Genomic DNA, 21,821 nt, shown 5'->3' on the forward strand with positions numbered 1-21,821 from the left:
GCTAACACCTAACTGAACAAGTTCAATGGAACCATTGTGATTGGATGTCTGTGACTCTACTACCATCAAGAGTTTAAATACCGGGGAATTCCCTACCAGTCATTTGAACTGAAGAAGCCACTCGGATGAGTGGTGAAACGTTTTCAAGAAAAACTCAGAAAAGTCCAGTTGTTTTAGACTTAATTCTACTAGATATTAGAAGATGCTGTTTCCCTGATGAAGAGAACATGGAGGGCTGCCATCGGGACCACGATGTTAAAGATGTTTGTGGGGGCCCAAGGATGGTAATTAGGCCCCCTATTTATGCCCCCGACCCTCCCCCGATGGCTGCCTCGTTGTTTTCGTTTCAGTGCCTCGTTCCTAAGGAGAGATTGTTCAGTGTTATCCATGGAGTAGGTGAGTATATAATAATTCTGCAATTTGTTCCTTGTTACTCTTTGCATTTATATGCATGTTTTATATCACGTTCCCTTTTGCTGCTAATTTAAAGGCCAACTACAACTGTCTAATAATAACATGTTCTCCCCTCTCAGATGTTTGTCTCTCCTGTAGATTTAGCCCAGTTTAGTGAGCTCTGCCCTAATCCAATCTTAGTCTTTATTCTTGGTGGCTTTAGTTATAGAATGATATTGTATGTAGGAAAGCAGGAGAATATTGTAGGAATGGGAACAGTAAATGATTACAGTCTGTGCATCACATGAACTATAATGAGAATGAGCAGTTCCCCTACCTCTGTGCAGGTGTTGGGCGATATTCCTCTGCACCCCCCTTTCACCCCGGAGCTCGGCAATGAAAGGGTGCGTGAGGAGCTGCCTTGCAGATGGTCTCCTGCCTGGGTCTCTCTGCAGGCACTCGCTGATGAAGAAGCGGAACTCGTCACTCCTGGAAAAAAAAACGGTGGTAAAATGATAATTGTTTGTGTTACATTTCCCAGAGTTCACAGTGTGACGACTCCCTGATCCTGCCGCTCTGTACCCAACCCAATCACAGCACAGGCAGCAATAGGGGGTGAGCCCCTTCCCTTCTAAGGGTTCCACTGCTCTGCCTGAAATGGGGGGCTATTGCACTTACTTATGAACCCTGAATTATAAGGGTACATTTACCTGTGACCAAATTACTGTCTCTCTGGTTTTGCCTATATCTTAGCCCGGCTTGTATTGGCTGCCAGATACCGGCCCCAAGAGCTCAAGCTCAGCACGAGAGTCTGCGTTTGCGCATAGAGCTACACATATTACGCATCACCTTCACCCTTATTTCAGCCCGGACTGGGATACAAAATAGGCCCTGGCATTTCATATCCACAGAGGCCAAAACAGCCCCCCAGCCCAATAAATAGCCACTGCCTATGGCATCTCACAGCATTTACCTGCCCTCACTTATTTCCCATTTATCCCTTCCCCATCCTTACTTTATGTCATATCCCAATGTCCCCCTCACCATAAAGTCTACCTTGCCCATTTCTCCACCTTTCCTGACTCATTCACACACCTTCTTACACGCTTTCCATTTCCCCACCCTCCCCACCTAACTGCCTATTCCATTTCCCCACCCTCCCCACCTAACTGCCTATTCCATTTCCCCACCCTCCCCACCTAACTGCCTATTCCATTTCCCCACCCTCCCCACCTAACTGCCTATTCTACCCTCTTGCTGCCTTTTGCTATTCTAGTGAAAGGGACTCACCAATTGCCCCTTGATGGTAATGATGGAACTGGACCAGTTGTTATTCGCTGGATCAGCTTCTGCTTGGGAAGTCTTCTGAATGCTGGGATGTAAAGATACAACACAAAAACATGATGACTGATGAATACAACATTTGGGGGCGATTTACTTAAATTGACATTTTTACACTAGAAAGGTACTTGCCAGGTTTTAGTTACCAATTTACATTTCTGTTTTAAATTCTTATTAAATGGGTACATTTTCAAGTTTGAAAAGTCAAATTCTGAAAAAATTCCAGTTTCTTTACCTCAAAAAATTGTGTATTATGGAAACACAGCAAATTAAAATGCTAGTATATCACCCCCTTTGATTTTTATATTTAATAATACTCTATGTTACGGCGTGACACATAAATGCCCCCTGCCCATTCTACTAACAGTTCTACATGCAGTACAGTACACACACACACACACACACACACACTCTAGGGTTTACTTACGGAGATGTCCTTCCGCCATTTGAATGGCTGCAATCCCTAGTGACCAGATGTCAGCCTGGATATTACAATATGGGGGAAAAGACGAGTATTAGAGAAGATTATACACAGAGTACATGAAAATAATTGCAGTTGCAGATGATTTGGATACTTCTGATACCTATCCACCCACACCCTGATAGTGATTCTATTTGGCTTGCACAATAACAAATCCATTAGAAGCCTATAATCCAGTAGTGAATTGCTGTGACTTTTATGTCTAGAAAATGTCCCCAAATACCCCAAACTGAGAGTCTGGAGTGTTACATGGAGTGTGACATCCCCATAAAGCATAAGCAGTCTAATGGAGTTGGTTTCTATTATTCTTGTGTCCTGCACTTAAAATGCATTTCACTCTCTCATTTCAGATTCTCGTATCACAGAAACCACATTACGGCTCTGGATTCTCTGTTATGAGAGGGGTAAGTAAAGCGAGTGGAACATTTACACGCAGTTCACCCTGTGTAAGTGACATAGTTTAAAGCTTAATATATAAAAACTCGCCCACGTTCTATTCCTTTCTATGGGATTTTTAGAAGTGTATTTATCAAATGGTGAGTTCTAACTTTCATTCATTGATAAATTGGCTTCTAAAAATCCCATAGGAATGAATAGAAAGTGAGTTTTTCTGTGTAATCTCACATTTTGCTAAATATGCCCCTAACTCTAAGCTAAAAGAGAGAGAAGACATGACAATACCTTATGGTCATATTCGCCGCTGTTTTGGGCAAAATGAGCCAGTACTTCCGGAGCCATGTATGCCATGGTCCCCGAAGTGCTGGCGCTCCTTCCTCCGATGGTCGCAAAGCAAAACTCGCCTAAAATTGTATGACAAAAGCAGGAATGTTAATGTTTAGTTAGAAATACAAGCCAGCAGTAAACACCACGGAGAAAAAAATATCCTTGTGTCGCTTACCGATCTTCACCTCTCCGGATGAGGAGATGACAATGTGTTCGGGCTTGATGTCATGATGGATTATCTTCTTCTCTTCCAGATGGTTAAGGCCCTGAGAAATCAAGAAAGCAAAAGTAAGTATATAAATATTTTGTACTCTTTAATTAATTAGAAATATGCAGAATAGCAGGAAGGAGTTTAACAGGTGACCTACCGTTATCACATTCTTGCAAATATAGGCGATCCATCTTTCGCCTAAGGTCCTTTTGGATGGCAAGGAGATCTTCTACAGTCGCACCGGTACAAAGCTCTGTAGCAATCTAGAAGAAAAAGAAAGAATATTTGGCCAACTATTTTAGTTACCTACAATTTTATTGGGAACCCGAGGAAAAGGCTTTGTGGCTTTAAGTCTTGGGGGGACTGCAGTATCAGCTACATCTGACTCTTTCTTACCAAACTGGATCATGTATGGATCCAAAATGCTAGCTTGTGTATTAGATCAGTTACAATTGGCATGTTTGCTGCATAAATGTTTAACCTCTCCGAATCAAAACTTCCTTACCCATAGTCCTCCATGTGTGTTTCCAATGAGGCCTTATGATAAAAGGCCCCATAGAAGTCGACGATGTTCCGGTGGCCAGATACGATTTGAAGGATTCCGACTTCTTTTTCGATCTCCTGTTGCTTCTAGTTTCAAACAAAAGAAACAAGGTAAATAAAATGGATACAATAACAGTTTCAAACACCCCAACCTAACTTGTCGTTATGAAAAATGACAGCTTTGTAATATCCCTACGTGAGTATTGTATAATATGACCGAGACCCCTTGTGTTCTTTTATATCAAACTGCATTTGTTATTTTACTGTTACATAGTTATTAGGGGCCAGGGTATTTCACTGACTGTATTTGGTTAGCAAGTTCTCTTTCTACTGATAACCATAATGTAGGTATAACAAAAGACTAATTAGTATCTAATTAGAGTAATCATGAAGACACATTACCTTCTGATGTTGAATTATAATTATGGCCACTTCCCGTTGTTTTCTTTGGTGCCATCCCTGTTACAAAAGTAGGGAAAGAAGCTCAGTGATCATTACTAACGGAACGCTATGGGAAAGCAAAAAGCTATACAGTAGCATGTAAATATGGAAAGAACAAAGCTGTAGAGAGCACAACCAATGGACAGAATTACCCAAAAGCATGACACAAAGTGACTCATTTTAACACTGAATAAAATATCTTACAATGTAGACGACTCCGTTGGGGTCCTGCCCGATTGGCTCCCCTAGCTTCAAATACCTCCCGGGCTCCTGAAAAATAACATTGTATTTAATAATGTGATAATCAAACTAATATTATTCAGCTGGACAAATAACCTTTGTAACATGTGAGAAGCACAGAAGGTATAGGAGGAACTTGGGTGAAACAGAGGCTGGAAGGCTTTGGGCTGGAAAATGGAAGCCAAACTGTGAATGTTGTGGCAAAATACAGCTTTACAGCTACTTACTGGGTATTTCTCCGAGAGTGGGGTGATGTTATCCTCCTGAGGAAGAGAAAAAAGGGTTTAATCAGAGCAACTCATTTTGCGGAACTGCTAACATTATATTTTGTAGAACAAGGAAAGGATTCATTCATTCTTAAAATAAATCCCCAGCTAACGGAGAAAAAATCCTCTGATTGCAGGACTATGTATAGTGAAGCCTGGATCTTGGCTTTAGTCTGCATGTTCTAGAAGGGCAATGAGAGATGTGGAAGGTCTGAGAGGCTGTAACGGAGGCAAAAAGTGGTGACCAACTGCCCCACTGAGCACTTGTGCATTTGACATTCAGGTAAGAGTGGAATGGGACTTACATAAGAGTTTGTATGATGTGGTGGGATAGGGGGCCCGAATAGGTTTAAAATGAAAAAATATTAAATTCAGCTCAAACCTCCTCAATCTCCTTCACCTCCTCCTCGCTCAGTTTCGTTGCTGAGCTCTCTGTTTGGCCGGTGTCGGGGCCAGTTTCCATCGGTGACTCCTGGGAAATATAAATACAGTTTTACAACATTAGTAAGAACAGAGCCCCAGTGGCTCCCTGCTCCCTTACTTGTGCATTTGATTGGTGGCTGCAAACTCTGCAGAACCTAACCCCGCCCAATGTAAGTGTTAGTCAGAGGGGGCTTAAATTGCCATTTAAATTGCTATTTAATTCATTGCTGCTTACCTCAGTGGTCGCTAGCTGAGGTTCCTCACAGCTTTCCAAGGGTTCCTAGTTAAAGAAGAAAACATCATTGTATAAGATCAACTCACTTCAGTAGAGAATATGATCAAATAAATCTGTTCAATTAATTTAATTATATAATGAATTATGATCAGTGTCTTTTTTCTCTCATTGGTTATTACCTTGTAGCTGCTCGCCTCAGCTGGTTCTTCACAATCCTGGTTAAAAGACAGTAAAATGCAAGTACATTTAATAAATGGTATCAGTTTGTGCATTATAGCTTTTCCCAAGCAAAAGTTTGGGAAGTCGTCGGTGCCTAACAAATTGCCCCCCCAAAGTAAATCTAAAATTTATTTCTCTATTGTGACCCTATTATTTTTCCTTACCTGACAGATGTCCCTGTCCAGGATTCCTGGAGTCTCCTGATTAAAAAAAGGTAAGAGAAAGATGTTGCACGTTGTAATAAAGAAGCTAATATACAGTCTTACATAAAATATAAGGTGATTTTTGTTTGCCCCTATTGTTCATGAACCCTTTAGCTTAAATAAAAACACATTGGGACCCCAGCAAACTTTTCGGCCCCCGTACCTCGCAGGTGTTGATTGGAGGGTCCTCCTGCTCTTCCAAGGGTTCCTGGTTAAGAAAGAAAACCTCAGATCAGCACAGAAGATGATAACAATGCATCTTGTTCATTCATGTGTTATTTTCTGCTTACCTGTGAGTGGCAGGGGCCGGTGTCGGGGCTCTCCTGCCCAATCACTTCTTCATCCTGTTTAAGACAGAAAAAAAGATTGTAAAACAAATTCTCATGGCTGAAAGTAAAGCAGAGTTTGGGAAAGTGTTATTTGATATAAATATATGAGAAATAGAAGGAGTATGTTGCTGTGTAACACAGGGCATAATAAGGAGGTGGGACAGACTCACCAACGCTGAAGTCGTCGGTACCTAACAAATTGCCCCCCCCAAAGTGAATCTAAAATGTCTTTCTCTATTGTGACCCCTTTTTTTTTCCTTACCTGGCAGATGTCCCTGACCAGGATTTCTGGAGTCTCCTAATTAAAAAAGGTAAGAGAAAGATGTTGCACACTGTTATTTCTGTTTTAAAGCAGCTAATATACAGTCTTGCATAAAATATAGGGTGATTTTTATTTGCCCCTACTCTCCCCTCCCCGGCAGTAGCCTATGAGTTACATTGTATGAGTGGATGTAATCATAGCAGCCAATCATGTTTTTTTCATTTTCTAATTTATACAAGATAGAAGACCGCTAAGTAACAGATGCTGACTGGTTGGTATGGGCAACTGCATTTGGGCAAGTTAGCCTCAGTTACACTATGTTAGTAGATAAGGTTCCCTGTTAGGCAAATGTGATTATTATCCTTTACAGATATTATTCATGAACCCTGTAGCTCAAATAAAAACACATTGGGACTCCTTCAAACTTTTTGCCCCCGTACCTCACAGGTGTTGATGGGAGGGTCCTCCTGCTCTTCCAAGGGTTCCTGGTTAAGAAAGAAAACCTCAGATCAGCAGAGAAGATGATAAAAATGCATCTTTTTCATTCATGTGTTATTTTCTGCTTACCTGTGAGTGGCAGGGGCCGGTGTCGGGGCTCTCCTGCCCAATCACTTCTTCATCCTGTTTAAGACAGAAATAAAGATTGTAAAAATATTTCTCAAGGCTGAAAGTAAAGCAAAGTTTGGGAAAGTGTTATTTGATATAAATATATGAGAAATAGAAGGTGTATGTTGCTGTGTAACACAGGGCATAATAAGGAGGTGGGACAGACTCACCAACGCTGGTTGTCGGTACCTAACAAATTGCCCCCCCAAAGTGAATCTAAAATGTCTTTCTCTGTTGTGACCCTATTATTTTTTCTTACCTGACAGATCTTCATGTCCAGGATTTCTGGAGTCTCCTGATTAAAGAAAAGGTAAGAGAAAAATGTGCTCGTTGTAATAAAGAAGCTAATATACAGTCTTGTATAAAATATAGGGTGATTTTCATTTGCCCCAACTCTCCTCCCCTCTCTTACGCTTACCCGGCAGTTCTCTATCGCCGGCTTCAAGTCTGGCTCTTGTTTCTCCTCCTAAGAGAAATAAAGTTACCTGATCAGTTTACTATAACTCTGTAGTTTAGTATCTAAAAAAGACCCGGTACAATACAAATTCACTAAACTTCCAAAAACCAAACCATTTCATGTATAGTTTTTACTACTTACTTGGCAGGTGTTTTTGCCAGGGATTTCTGGTTGTTCCTGGTAAAGAGATAAAAGTCAAGTTATCAAATTAACTGAGCTTTTTAGAAAGAAGTTAAAATCAGTTATATGTAATATTCAGGGACTGGTGTTTTATTATTGAATTATTTATTACTCACGTGGCAAACGGCGTTGCCAGGTCCAAATGATGGTACCAGCTTAAACCTGGCGCACTTTTTGCCAGTCAAAAAAAGTCATATAAAGTTTTATACGTTTATGGTTTTTAAAAAGAAAATCTCGAATTTTCAGAGAAAGTACTCTAAATTATCTTAAAGTTTTCAAGACAAAATAAAAACAAAACGTAAAGAATTGCAAGCTTTTCTCAGGAAACCTTAGTACAGGTATTCCCATCTCCCATAGACACCATTTTAATTGAATAATTCACATTTTTAAAAATCATTTCCTTTTTCTCTGTAATAATAAAACAGTACCTGTACTTGATCCCAACTAAGATATAATTACCCCTTATTGGGGGCAGAACAGCCCTATTGGGTTTATTTAATGGTTAAATGATTCCCTTTTCTCTGTAATAATAAAACAGTACCTGTACTTGATCCCAACTAAGATATAATTACCCCTTATTGGGGCAGAACAGCCCTATTGGGTTTATTTAATGGTTAAATAATTCCCTTTTCTCTGTAATAATAAAACAGTACCTGTACTTGATCCCAACTAAGATATAATTACCCTTTATTGGGGGCAAAACAATTCTATTGGGTTTAATTACTGTTTAAATAATGTTTTAGCCGACTTTAGGTATGAGATCCGAATTACGGAAAGACCTCTTATCCGGAAAACCCTAGGTCCTGAGCATTCTGGATAATGGGTCCCTAACCTGTAAATGGGTCCCTGTGTACATAGTGTAGCCTCATCAAGGTTATTGTGCATAGAAATCTATAGGCAAGGAAATAACACGGCTTTGATAACACAAGTAGGTAGGAAAATGGTGTTTAGGAAATGATGTTGCCCAGTTCTTACCATGGCAGATTCTGGGGTTGGATCATCTGCCCGCTTTCGTTTCCTCTGTAATGAAGAAAAAAAGTTTTATCAGAGAAAATAAAAGCACAAATAGGAAAGCTATAATGCAATAAATGGAGGAGTGAGTATTCAGTGACACATGAAGTTTCCCACAGAATGAAATATGTCCTGTTACAGCAGAAAGAGATGAAGCCCTTACCTTGCCGAAGCAAGAGAAACAGCACTTCAGCCGCTTGAACATGTTGTTTCTATGAAGACAAAATGAAAAACATCACTTTAGCATTTCCCAATACAGGTATGATTTCCTTTTTATCTGTACAGGTATCGGACCCCATATCCGGAAACCCATTATCCATAAAGCTCTGAATTACGGAAATCCCTTCTCCCATAGACTCTATTTTAGTCAATAATTCAGAATTTTTAAAACTGATTTCCCTTTTCTCTGTAATAATAAAACAGTACCTGTACTTGAGTCCCAACTAAGATATAATTACCCCTTATTGGGGCAGAACAGCCCTATTGGGTTTATTTAATGGTTAAATTATTCCCTTTTCTCTGTAATAATAAAACAGTACCTGTACTTGATCCCAACTAAGATATAATTACCCCTTATTGGGGCAAAACAGCCCTATTGGGTTTATTCAATATTTAAATGATTTTTAGCAGACTTATGGTATGGAGATCCAAATTACAGAAGGATCCCTTATCCGGACTACCCCATGTCCCGAGCATTCTGGATAACAGGTCCTATACCTGTACTGTGTTCTATGTACAGTTAATTTTTGATGCGGGGGAGACTTGCTGTAGGAGAAATCATAAACTGGATTTGCTACATTACCTCTCATATGAAGCTCCAGAGATAAAACAGATGGAACGGGGGGGGGGCGGCCGGCCGGCCCAGGGCCGGGGAACCCTAAGGGGCCCCCTCAATAGGTTCTGGCTCTCCTCTAGGCTCGTTCACTAAGGGTGGAAAATGTGAATTGAGGAGAAACCAGAAAAAAAAAACTATCCAAAAAAACTGGATAAGCAAAGTCGCTCACTGCAGCAATCTGTATAGAGACGGGAATAAAAAGGGCAAGTCAGCTTCACGGATAATGCATTTACCCTTTTAAGGTGCAACATTGGGTCAGGGGCCCCATTTAAAGTGTTCCCCCAAATCTCACGCTTACTGACACTCAGTATTCTGTAATAGGGAAACGTATTGGTATTTATTGCCTTACATTCAGTTACACATTAAGGCTGGTACATAAGGGCAGGGCAGATACCCGGGGGCAGAGGGGCAAAACTCTTAGCAGCCTGTCAGTACTGCCCAACCCTGGGTCTGTGTCTCCCAACCAGCGCTGGGAGTAAAGGCGCCTGCAAAGCCCATTTTAGGGGAAAATTCTCCAAATTCACTAAAATCGTTGACAGGAGCAACATCCCCTAGTCTGGGGGGGGGAGTCACCCAACTATTGCCCCTCTTTTTAGCTAAAATAAGGGTTTTTAGGCAAAAAATCTATCAGAGGAGATGCACGCTTACCTCTCACCGCAATGGCAACCAACGGACTGTACCAACTGTCACTTTCCTAGAGTGAAGGCAGCTCTCATCACATTGACATCACATTGACATCACATTGACATCACATTGACATCACAATTTCTTTGCTCCACTGTGTAAATAGTGGAGCAAAGGTGATGCACGCTTACCTCTCACTACCATGGCAACCATGGACTGTACCAACTGTCACTTTCATTACAGTAATGATGCATCTTTGTTATTTGATTATGACAAGAAGCTTGAAATTTGATACTTGAACCTTTCCTAGTGGGAAGGCAGCTCTCATCCCAGTGACATCACATGACAGGCGCTGCTGTTAAAGGGGAAGTGTACCCTTTTGACGAGTGAGCTTTTTATGGGCTTTGTTTGCCCTTAGATGGGCAGTACATACATAGCTTATTGTGTACCCAGAGCATTGCCTTGTACGTGTGGCCCCTGCCATGTACCCTATTGCCCCCCACAGCCTAGCCTAACTGACTTGCAGGTGTATTGGGTGCATGTGCATGTCTCTTTACATGTGACTGTGGCTCACGAGTAAGAAAGGTTGGGGCTCCTTTCTGATAGTTGTACACCGCTGCTATTTCCTGAACATGTGCGATTCTTTCAGAGATAAATGAATGATCCTTTCCAGTTTTACTCCGCTTCTCCTGTGTGTATTCCCTGATCCCCTCCCTGGTCTCAGTGGGCAGTAGTATTAGGACTGGATCACTGAGGACCTGGAATTAGAGAAATATATATTTTCTGGATGGTTTTATGGCAGCGATGGATTGGACAATGTTTAATGAGTTTTAATTTGTTTTCATTTAAAATCAAATAAAGACTATGGAAGCACCTTCCCAGTATACTAGGGGCACATTATAATGAAATCTGGCCCTGGCTATACAAATCTGCCTTTGGTTTACATACTAACAAATGTACATGTATCTGGCTGTACCAGGCAGAACACCTGCACCTCTGACCTTGTGTCTTATATAAGGTATGGGGTGCGGATCTGCATTTTACATTAGTGTAATATAGCCAATGGCACCCCAGCACATACATTTTAGAGGGTGCAGTGGGAGTCAAATTGCTAGTTTGGAGCACCCAATGTTTTCACCTTATCCCATGGCAGAAGTGCCCCTGTATAAGGAACAGAACCAGTGGCTAAATCAGGGGTGGGCAAACTGCGGCCCGCGGGCCACATCCGTCCCGTTGGTCTTTTTAATCTTGCCTGCCGACTCTCGCGCGAGACTTGGACTAACGCTGGCCCAGCCCGTCTGTCAACCCCCCCGGCCCATCTTTTGGCCCCTTAGCCAAAAGTTTGCCCACCCCTGGTCTAAATGTTCTAGGGAGTAGAAATGCTGTGTATTTAGCAGCCAAAGCTAGCCATGTATGGGCTGACATAGGCTGTCAAATTGGCCCCTACATATAAGGTCAAGATCTACTTGGCCTCTTCATGGGACCAAAGCAAAGGCCTGCCCAGTCAGGAATATATATTGTGGGAATCAGCAAGATATACATCCATGATGGGAAAGGTGCAAATCACTTGGTGCAAAAAAATTAAATAAAAACAAATTCAACAGTAAAGTTATTGCCACCATTCAAACATTTGCTTTAATGATTAGATAAAAAGGAAGATGAAGGAACCTGATTGGTTGCTCATTTTTTTAGTGATTCGGATCCTGTTAGGCTGACCCAGAAATCAAAAATATCAATTCCTGAGACCAGTCATTGCCAGAGTAGCCATTTACAGACTGTATGTAGAGGGAAAGTCTGGTAAATCTTACATCAATAATGATAATAAACAATTATAATACATATATTGCGTGAAGGTAAAGTCATTATGACACAATGCGTTTTTGAATCTAACGCAACCTGAGAGAATTGTAGTTTAAACACATGTGGGTAGCGCCGTCAAGCTGTAATAGAAAAAACTACAATTCCCAGAAGACACATGGCGGGAGGGCCGGCCGACTCAAGTATTGCCCTAGCTGATTGGATGCTTCAATGGTTCTGTATTGACCTGGGTGCGTGATTGGTTAACCTTGCGGAGGCGGGTTGTTTGGATGGTGCAGTTGGGAGGAAGGCATCTGGCGGTAGGGGACCCGCGTAGTACCTTGTAACAGAGCTCGTAAGGTGGGGTACAGGTACGTACAGTGTGACATCTGGGGGGCAGGGGTTATATACATTTATGCACAGCTATAGCGCCATTGGATAGGTCTGTATGCTAAATAATATGCCATACCCCGCACTTTACCCCCTAACCAATCATAGCTCTTATTTGGCACCCCCAGAGCTTTTATTGTGCTTTTTTTGTTCCCCACTTTATGTGGCTCATGGATTTAAAGGTTGGGGACCCCTGATATAGAGAGTAATATTCTGAAACAATTTTCAATTGGTCTTCAATTTTTATTAATTATTTAAGTTTCTGTTCAGCAGCTTTCCAGCTTGGAGTTTCAGAAGTTACTTGGTTGCTAGGATCCAAATTACCTTAGCAACCAGGGTGTGGTTTGAATGAAAGACTGATATATGAATAGGAGAGGGGCTGAATGGAAAGATACATAATATAAAGTATAAATAACAAATAAACTGTAGCCTCACAGAGCAATAGTAGCAGCTGTTGAGAGGCCATTACAAATTATCAAGCAGAAAATGAGGCTGGCCTGTCCTATAAACTGATGCTACAGGTCTGATTATTACATTCTGTTTCTAATTGCACTGGTTTCAGAACTGCAATGTTATGTGAATCCGAATGAATTACTAATCAGCTTTATACTGTTGCATTTATATTCTATATATACAGTATATTGTCCGTTGGTCCCTAAGCTCCGTAACTGAGAGCGGCACAGAGCAAGTGCAGGGAATCGGCAGAAAAGAAAATGGGGGGCAGCTGGGGGCATCTTTGAAGGCACAAAAGGGCTGTGGTTGCCTTGGGCCGGTACAGAAGCCCAAAACATAACCCAAAATATTTCTAGCCTATTGCTTTAGTTAAGCTTTAGTTCTCCTTGAGCATCCCATAAGCCATGATAGGTCCCTTATATGTATCCATGGCAAATAAAAAATCCTATATAGACACCCCCTGAAGCTGCTGCCCTCAGCACTGGCCCCCGGGGGGTTATACAGAAAATACCCTTTGTATTCACTGATTTCCCAGCAAGAGAGTTAGGCTACCCACCTATTGTCCAGCTTTAACCCTATAGCTGCCCATACCAGTCTACAGTATGTTTGGTTAGGGAATGTTAGGCCAATTTTGACCATGCTGGCCAACCATCTGTACGTTTATAGCAATTCACTTACCACCTTTATCTTGTTCCTATCAATGAATCTCTGTGTGTCTTCACTTTTTTCTGTAGCTGTGAATTGAAAAAGGCTGGAAAATATGGACTTTTCACCCCACCGTGGCATGCATGAAGGAAGGTAAGTCAAAATCCAATTTATTTCAGAAGAAACAAATATATATATATAACACTGTAAGGTCCGCACTCCCATGAACAGTCCACATTCACAATTCACAAACGGGTGCTGCACTTAGTTTTATCCAATATCCATTCCCAATGATTTTGCGCACTCATAATCATTGGGAATGTAATATATATATATATATATGTCATGGGTAACATATTTTTGACAGAGAAATTAGTACCCTGGATCGTTTGTACGGGTATAGGATCAATTATCCAGAAATTTGTTATCCAGAAAGCTCCGAATTATAGGAAGGCCGTCTCGCATAGACCCCTTTATAAATAAATAAATAACATTTTCCAAAAACACTCTGTAGTAATAAAACAGTAACTTGTAATTGGTTCTTACTAAGATATAATAAATCCTATATAAACAATCCTTTTAGGTTTATGTAATGTTTAAATTATTTTTTAATAGATTTGTAGTATAGAGAACCAAATTACAGAAAGACCCCTAATCTGGAAAACCCCAGGTCCAGAGCATTCTGGATAACAGGTCCCATACCTGTAATAGGCTGCTCTCAATGCAAAATTGTGATCCTAAAGTTGGAGCTGCTTGTATGATTTTATCTATATGGTTTTGTTATTTACAGGTCTCCTTCCCTTCAAGATACCACCATGAGCTCCAGCCACACCCAGAAGAACCGAGGGGACTCCACTCCGCTGCCTCCAATCAACGAGCGCCTGGCTTTCCTGCGGCCGTCCAGAGAGCTGTTAGAGTATTACCGCAAGAAGATCGCTGAGTTTGATGAGGAACACGAGGATCTGGTAAAGCAACTGGAGCAATACAAAGCTACCTTTGAGGAGCAGGTCAGTATGCGCCCTTGCTAAGAGCAATACTGCTGATAACTATTATTATCCTTTATATAGCGCTGGTGTATTCGACTACACTGTACAGAGATCACTAAGTACATTGTTTCATCAGTCCCGGTGGAGCTTACAATTCACATTCACTGTGGTCACTTTTACCAGGAGTTTACAGAACCCTGTATGGTTTTGCAGTGTGGGAGGAACCTGGGGTTCCTAGAGGATACCCACGCAAGCATATAGTGCCCTGGCTGGAATTGAACCTAGGAGCTCAGTTCTGCAAGGCAGCATTGTATGTTTTCCTGCAAATGGTTTTTGTCATTCTCCAGTTTCTTTAAGCCATATGCCTGCTAACTAGGTACCGAGGTACCTAATTTTACCTAAGAAAACTGGAAAAATGTATTGACTCGAGTATAAGCCGAGGGTTACTTTTTGAGCACATTTTGGGGGCTGAAAAACTCTGCTTATACTCGAGTATATACGGTAACTATAAATCCAGTCAGAATGAGAAATTAATGTATATTGGGAAGTTGTATCAGGAGTCAGAACCAGCAGTGCAGAGAAGGGAAAGGGACAGACAGACACTGTGACACTTACACATAACTATAAACCCAGTGAGAATGAGGAATGAATGGATATTGGGGAGTTGTGTCAGGAGTCAGAACCAGCATTGCAGAGAAGAGAAAGTGAGAGACAGACACAGTGACAGTTACACATAACTATAAACACAGGTAGAAAGAGGAATGAATGGATATTGGGGAGTTGTATCAGGAGACGGAACCAGCAGTGCAGAGAAGGGAAAGGGACAGACAGACACAGTGACAGTTACACATAACTATAAACACAGGTAGAAAAAGGAATGAATGGATATTGGGGAGTTGTATCAGGAGACGGAACCAGCAGTGCAGAGAAGGGAAAGGGACGGACAGACACAGTGACAGTTACACATAACTATAAACCCAGTGAGAATGAGGAATGAATGGGTATTGGGAAGTTGTATCAGGAGTCAGAACCAGCAGTGAAGAGAAAGGGACAGACAGTCACAGTGAAAGTTACACATAACTATAAACCCAGTGAGAATTAGAAATGAATTGATATTGGGGAGTTGTATCAGGAGTCAGAACCAGCAGTGCAGAGAAGAGAAAGTGAGAGACAGACACAGTGACAGTTACACATAACTATAAACCCAGTGAGAATGAGGAATGAATGGATATTGGGAAGTTGTATCAGGAGTCAGAACCAGCAGTGAAGAGAAAGGGACAGACAGTCACAGTGAAAGTTACACATAACTATAAACCCAGTGAGAATTAGAAATGAATGGATATTGTGGAGTTGTATCAGGAGTCAGAACCAGCAGTGCAGAGAAGGGAAAGGGACAGACAGACACAGTGACAGTTACACATAACTATAAACACAGGTAGAAAAAGGAATGAATGGATATTGGGGAGTTGTAACAGGAGACGGAACCAGCAGTGCAGAGAAGGGAAAGGGACGGACAGACACAGTGACAGTTACACATAACTATAAACCCAGTGAGAATGAGAAATGAATGGGTATTGGGAAGTTGTATCAGGAGTCAGAACCAGCAGTGCAGAGAAGGGAAAGGGACAGACAGACACAGTGAGTTACACATAACTATAAACCCAGTGAGAATGAGGAATGAATGGATATTGGGGAGTTGTATCAGGAGTCAGAACCAGCAGTGCAGAGAACGGAAATGGACAGACAGACACAGTGAGTTACACATAACTATAAACCCATTGAGAATGAGGAATGAATGGATATTGGGAACTTGTATCAGGAGTCAGAACCAGCAATGCAGAGAAGGGAAAGGGACGGACAGACACAGTGAGAGTTACACATAACTATAAACCCAGTGAGAATGAGGAATGAATGGGTATTGGGAAGTTGTATCAGGAGTCAGAACCAGCAGTGAAGAGAAAGGGACAGACAGTCACAGTGAAAGTTACACATAACTATAAACCCAGTGAGAATTAGAAATGAATTGATATTGGGGAGTTGTATCAGGAGTCAGAACCAGCAGTGCAGAGAAGAGAAAGTGAGAGACAGACACAGTGACAGTTACACATAACTATAAACCCAGTGAGAATGAGGAATGAATGGATATTGGGGAGTTGTATCAGGAGTCAGAACCAGCAGTGCAGAGAAGGGAAAGGGACAGACAGACAAAGTGACAGTTACACATAACTATAAACACAGGTAGAAAGAGGAATGAATGGATATTGGGGAGTTGTATCAGGAGACAGAACCAGCAGTGCAGAGAACGGAAATGGACAGACAGACACAGTGAGTTACACATAACTATAAACCCAGTGAGAATGAGGAATGAATGGATATTGGGAACTTGTATCAGGAGTCAGAACCAGCAGTGCAGAGAAGGGAAAGGGACGGACAGACACAGTGAGAGTTACACATAACTATAAACCCAGTGAGAATGAGGAATGAATGGGTATTGGGAAGTTGTATCAGGAGTCAGAACCAGCAGTGAAGAGAAAGGGACAGACAGTCACAGTGAAAGTTACACATAACTATAAACCCAGTGAGAATTAGAAATGAATTGATATTGGGGAGTTGTATCAGGAGTCAGAACCAGCAGTGCAGAGAAGAGAAAGTGAGAGACAGACACAGTGACAGTTACACATAACTATAAACCCAGTGAGAATGAGGAATGAATGGATATTGGGGAGTTGTATCAGGAGTCAGAACCAGCAGTGCAGAGAAGGGAAAGGGACAGACAGACAAAGTGACAGTTACACATAACTATAAACACAGGTAGAAAGAGGAATGAATGGATATTGGGGAGTTGTATCAGGAGACAGAACCAGCAGTGCAGAGAAGGGAAAGGGACGGACAGACACAGTGAGTTACACATAACTATAAACCCAGTGAGAATGAGGAATGAATGGATATTGGGAAGTTGTATCAGGAGTCAGAACCAGCAGTGAAGAGAAAGGGACAGACAGTCACAGTGACAGTTACACATAACTATAAACCCAGTGAGAATTAGAAATGAATTGATATTGGGGAGTTGTATCAGGAGTCAGAACCAGCAGTGCAGAGAAGAGAAAGTGAGAGACAGACACAGTGACAGTTACACATAACTATAAACCCAGTGAGAATGAGGAATGAATGGATATTGGGAAGTTGTATCAGGAGTCAGAACCAGCAGTGAAGAGAAAGGGACAGACAGTCACAGTGAAAGTTACACATAACTATAAACCCAGTGAGAATTAGAAATGAATTGATATTGGGGAGTTGTATCAGGAGTCAGAACCAGCAGTGCAGAGAAGGGAAAGGGACAGACAGACACAGTGACAGTTACACATAACTATAAACACAGGTAGAAAGAGGAATGAATGGAAATTGGGGAGTTGTATCAGGAGACGGAAACAGCAGTGCAGAGAAGGGAAAGGGACAGACAGACACAGTGACAGTTACACATCACTATAAACCCAGTGAGAATGAGGAATGAATGGATGTTGGGCAGTTGTATCAGGAGTCAGAACCAGCAGTGCAGAAAAGAGAAAGGGATAGACAGACACAGTGAGTTACACATAACTATAAACCCAGTGAGAATAAGCAATGAATGGATATTGGGGAGTTGTATCAGGAGTCAGAACCAGCAGTGCAGAGAACAGAATGGGACAGGCACACACAATGACAGTTACACATAACTATAAACCCAGTGAGAATAAGCAATGAATGGATATTGGGGAGTTGTATCAGGAGACAGAACCAGCAGTGCAGAGAAGGGAAAGGGACGGACAGACACAGTGAGTTACACATAACTATAAACCCAGTGAGAATGAGGAATGAATGGATATTGGGAAGTTGTATCAGGAGTCACAACCAGCAGTGCAGAGAACAGAAAGGGACAGACAGACACAGTGAGTTACACATAACTATAAACCCAGTGAAAATGAGGAATGAATGGATATTGGGGACTTGTAGCAGGAGTCAGAACCAGCAGTGCAGAGAACAGAATGGGACAGGCACACACAATGACAGTTACACATAACTATAAACCCAGTGAGAATAAGCAATGAATGGATATTGGGGAGTTGTATCAGGAGTCGGAACCAGCAGTGCAGAGAAGGGAAAGGGACGGAGAGACACAGTGAGAGTTACACATAACTATAAACCCAGTGAGAATGAGGAATGAATGTGTATTGGGAACTTGTATCAGGAGTCAGAACCAGCATTGCAGAGAACGGAAATGGACAGACAGACACAGTGAGAGTTACACATAACTATAAACCCATTGAGAATGAGGAATGAATGGATATTGGGGAGTTGTATCAGGAGTCAGAAACAGCAGAGCAGAAAAGAGAAAGGGATAGACAGACACACTGAGTAACAAATAACTATAAACCCAGTGAGAATAAGCAATGAATGGATATTGGGGACTTGTATCAGGAGTCACAACCAGCAGTGCAGAGAACAGAAAGGGACAGACAGACACAGTGAGTTACACATAACTATAAACCCAGTAAGAATGAGGAATGAATGGATATTGGGGAGTTGTATCAGGAGTCAGAACCAGCAGTGCAGAGAACAGAAAGGGACAGACAGACACAGTGAGTTACACATAACTATAAACCCAGTAAGAATGAGGAATGAATGGATATTGGGGAGTTGTATCAGGAGTCAGAACCAGCAGTGCAGAGAACAGAAAGGGACAGACAGACACAGTGAGTTACACATAACTATAAACCCAGTAAGAATGAGGAATGAATGGATATTGGGGAGTTGTATCAGGAGTCAGAACCAGCATTGCAGAGAACAGAAAGGGACAGACAGACACAGTGAGTTACACATAACTATAAACCCAGTGAGAATAAGCAATGAATGGATATTGTGGAGTTGTATCAGGAGTCAGAACCAGCAGTGCAGAGAAGGGAAAGGGACGGAGAGACACAGTGACAGTTACACATAACTATAAACCCAGTGAGAATGAGGAATGAATGGATATTGGGAAGTTGTATCAGGAGTCGGAACCAGCAGTTTTGGAAAGGGAAAGGGTACAGACAGACACATTGACAGTTACACAGAACTATAAACCCAGTGAGAATGAGGAATGAATGGATATTGGGGAGTTGTATCAGGAGTCACAACCAGCAGTGCAGAGAACAGAAAGGGACAGACAGACACACTGAGTTACACATAACTATAAACCCAGTGAGAATGAGGAATGAATGGATATTGGGAAGTTGTATCAGGAGTCGGAACCAGCAGTGCAGAGAAGGGAAAGGGATAGACAGACACAGTGAGTTACACATAACTATAAACCCATTAAGAATGAGGAATAAATGGATATTGGGAACTTGTATCAGGAGTCAGAACCAGCAGTGCAGAGAACGGAAATGGACAGACAGACACAGTGAGTTACACATAACTATAAACCCAGTGAGAATGAGGAATGAATGGATATTGGGAACTTGTATCAGGAGTCAGAACCAGCAGTGCAGAGAACGGAAATGGACAGACACAGTGACAGTTACACATAACTATAAACCCAGTGAAAATGAGGAATGAATGGATATTGGGAACTTGTATCAGGAGTCGGAACCAGCAGTGCAGAGAAGGGAAAGGGACAGACAGACACTGAGTTACACATAACTATAAACCCAGTGAGAAAGAGGAATAAATCGGTATTGGGAAGTTGTATCAGGAGTCAGAACCAGCAGTGAAGAGAAAGTGAGAGACAGACACAGTGACAGTTCCACATAACTATAAAACCAGTGAGAATGAGGAATGAATAAATATTGGGAAGTTTTATCTGGAGTCGGAACCAGCAGTGCAGAGAAGGGAAAGGGACAGACAGACACAGGGACAGTTACACATAACTATAAACCCAGTGAGAATGAGGAATGAATGGATATTGGGGAGTTGTATCAGGAGTCGGAACCAGCAGTGCAGAGAAGGGAAAGGGACAGACAGTCACAGTGACAGTTACACATAACTATAAACCCAGTGAGAATGAGGAATGAATGTGTATTGGGAAGTTGTATCAGAAGTCAGAACCAGCAGTGCAGAGAGGGGAAAGGGACAGACAGACACAGTGAGAGTTACACATAACTATAAACCCAGTGAGAATGAGGAATTAATGGATATTGGGAACTTGTATCAGGAGTCAGAACCAGCAGTGCAGAGAAGGGAAAGGGACGGACAGACACAGTGAGAGTTACACATAACTATAAACCCAGTGAGAATGAGGAATGAATGAATATTGGGGAGTTGTATCAGGAGTCGGAACCAGCAGTGCAGAGAAGGGAAAGGGACAGACAGACACAGTGAGTTACACATAACTATAAACCCAGTGAGAATGAGGAATGAATGGATATTGGGGAGTTGTATCAGGAGTCGGAACCAGCAGTGCAGAGAAGGGAAAGGGACGGAGAGACACAGTGAAAGTTACACATAACTATAAACCCATTGAGAATGAGGAATGAATGGATATTGGGAACTTGTATCAGGAGTCAGAACCAGCAGTGCAGAGAACGGAAATGGACAGACAGACACAGTGAGTTACACATAACTATAAACCCATTGAGAATGAGGAATGAATGGATATTGGGGAGTTGTATCAGGAGTCAGAACCAGCAGTGCAGAGAACGGAAATGGACAGACAGACACAGTGAGTTACACATAACTATAAACCCATTGAGAATGAGGAATGAATGGATATTGGGAAGTTGTATCAGGAGTCAGAACCAGCAGTGCAGAGAACGGAAATGGACAGACAGACACAGTGAGTTACACATAACTATAAACCAAGTTCGAAAGCAGAATTAATGGATATTGGGGAGTTGTATCAGGAGTCAGAACCAGCAGTGCAGAGAAGGGAAAGGGACAGACAGACACAGTGAGTTACACATAACTATAAACCCAGTGAGAAAGAGGAATAAATCGGTATTGGGAAGTTGTATCAGGAGTCAGAACCAGCAGTGCAGAGAAGGGAAAGGGACAGACAGACACAGTGAGTTACACATAACTATAAAACCAGTGAGAATGAGGAATGAATAAATATTGGAAAGTTTTATCTGGAGTCAGAACCAGCAGTGCAGAGAAGGGAAAGGGACAGACAGACACAGTGACAGTTACACATAACTATAAACCCAGCGAGAATGAGGTATAAATCGATATTGTGGAGTTGTATCAGGAGTCAGAACCAGCAGTGTAGAGAAGGGAAAGGGACAGACAGACACAGTGAGTTACACATAACTATAAACCCAGTGAGAAAGAGGAATAAATCGGCATTGGGAAGTGGTATCAGGAGTTAGAACCAGCAGTGCAGAGAAGGGAAAGGGACAGACAGACACAGGGACAGTTACACATAACTATAAACCCAGTCAGAATGAGGAATGAATGGATATTGGGGAGTTGTATCAGGAGTCAGAACCAGCAGTGCAGAGAACGGAAATGGACAGACAGACACAGTGAGTTACACATAACTATAAACCCAGTGAAAATGAGGAATGAATGGAT

General features: G+C 41.8%; 3 protein-coding genes across 3 annotated transcripts in view; 1 reads left to right on the forward strand and 2 right to left on the reverse strand.

Annotated features, from left to right (window-relative positions):
• Window positions 1–1,524, forward strand: part of LOC101733948 (coiled-coil domain-containing protein 77) — an 89,062-nt gene extending 87,538 nt beyond the window's left edge. Inside the window, exon 5 of the mRNA XM_031892279.1 lies at window positions 741–1,524. The gene's annotated coding sequence lies outside the window, so the exon portion shown is untranslated. The remainder of the gene's footprint in view (window positions 1–740) is intronic.
• LOC101732328 (serine/threonine-protein kinase mig-15) lies at window positions 261–3,558 on the reverse strand. The gene is made up of 8 exons (XM_031891105.1): window positions 3,460–3,558; window positions 3,307–3,378; window positions 3,114–3,204; window positions 2,897–3,015; window positions 2,162–2,216; window positions 1,684–1,765; window positions 731–882; window positions 261–360 (listed from the first exon to the last, which is right to left on the reverse strand). The coding sequence occupies exons 1-8, from the start codon at window positions 3,556–3,558 to the stop codon at window positions 347–349; spliced, it is 684 nt and encodes a 227-aa protein (XP_031746965.1). The 3' UTR covers window positions 261–346.
• Window positions 3,559–3,650: 92 nt separating this feature from the next.
• On the reverse strand, window positions 3,651–5,333 carry LOC116406648 (CDPK-related kinase 8-like). The gene is made up of 6 exons (XM_031891138.1): window positions 5,298–5,333; window positions 5,022–5,111; window positions 4,601–4,636; window positions 4,338–4,403; window positions 4,095–4,151; window positions 3,651–3,779 (listed from the first exon to the last, which is right to left on the reverse strand). The coding sequence occupies exons 2-6, from the start codon at window positions 5,100–5,102 to the stop codon at window positions 3,651–3,653; spliced, it is 369 nt and encodes a 122-aa protein (XP_031746998.1). The 5' UTR covers window positions 5,103–5,111; window positions 5,298–5,333.
• Between the last annotated feature and the right edge of the window lie 16,488 nt (window positions 5,334–21,821).

The sequence above is a fragment of the Xenopus tropicalis genome, chromosome 8, assembly GCF_000004195.4.
Source record: "Xenopus tropicalis strain Nigerian chromosome 8, UCB_Xtro_10.0, whole genome shotgun sequence".
In the NCBI taxonomy this organism is placed as follows: domain Eukaryota; kingdom Metazoa; phylum Chordata; class Amphibia; order Anura; family Pipidae; genus Xenopus; species Xenopus tropicalis.

What these genes read in the sequence shown, in the direction of transcription:
- LOC101732328 (XM_031891105.1), bottom strand. Translation starts at nt 3,558, where the DNA reads ATGATCCAGTTTGGTAAGAAAGAGTCAGATGTAGCTGATACTGCAGTC. An exon ending in TTTGCAAGAATGTGATAACG is followed by an intron (nt 3,205 to 3,306) that starts GTAGGTCACCTG and finishes TTGATTTCTCAG; the next exon opens with GGCCTTAACCATCTGGAAGA. An exon ending in AATGGCGGAAGGACATCTCC is followed by an intron (nt 1,766 to 2,161) that starts GTAAGTAAACCC and finishes TTTACATCCCAG; the next exon opens with CATTCAGAAGACTTCCCAAG.
- LOC116406648 (XM_031891138.1), bottom strand. Translation starts at nt 5,102, where the DNA reads ATGGAAACTGGCCCCGACACCGGCCAAACAGAGAGCTCAGCAACGAAA. An exon ending in CCAACGGAGTCGTCTACATT is followed by an intron (nt 4,152 to 4,337) that starts GTAAGATATTTT and finishes CTTTTGTAACAG; the next exon opens with GGATGGCACCAAAGAAAACA. An exon ending in TTATAATTCAACATCAGAAG is followed by an intron (nt 3,780 to 4,094) that starts GTAATGTGTCTT and finishes GTTTGAAACTAG; the next exon opens with AAGCAACAGGAGATCGAAAA.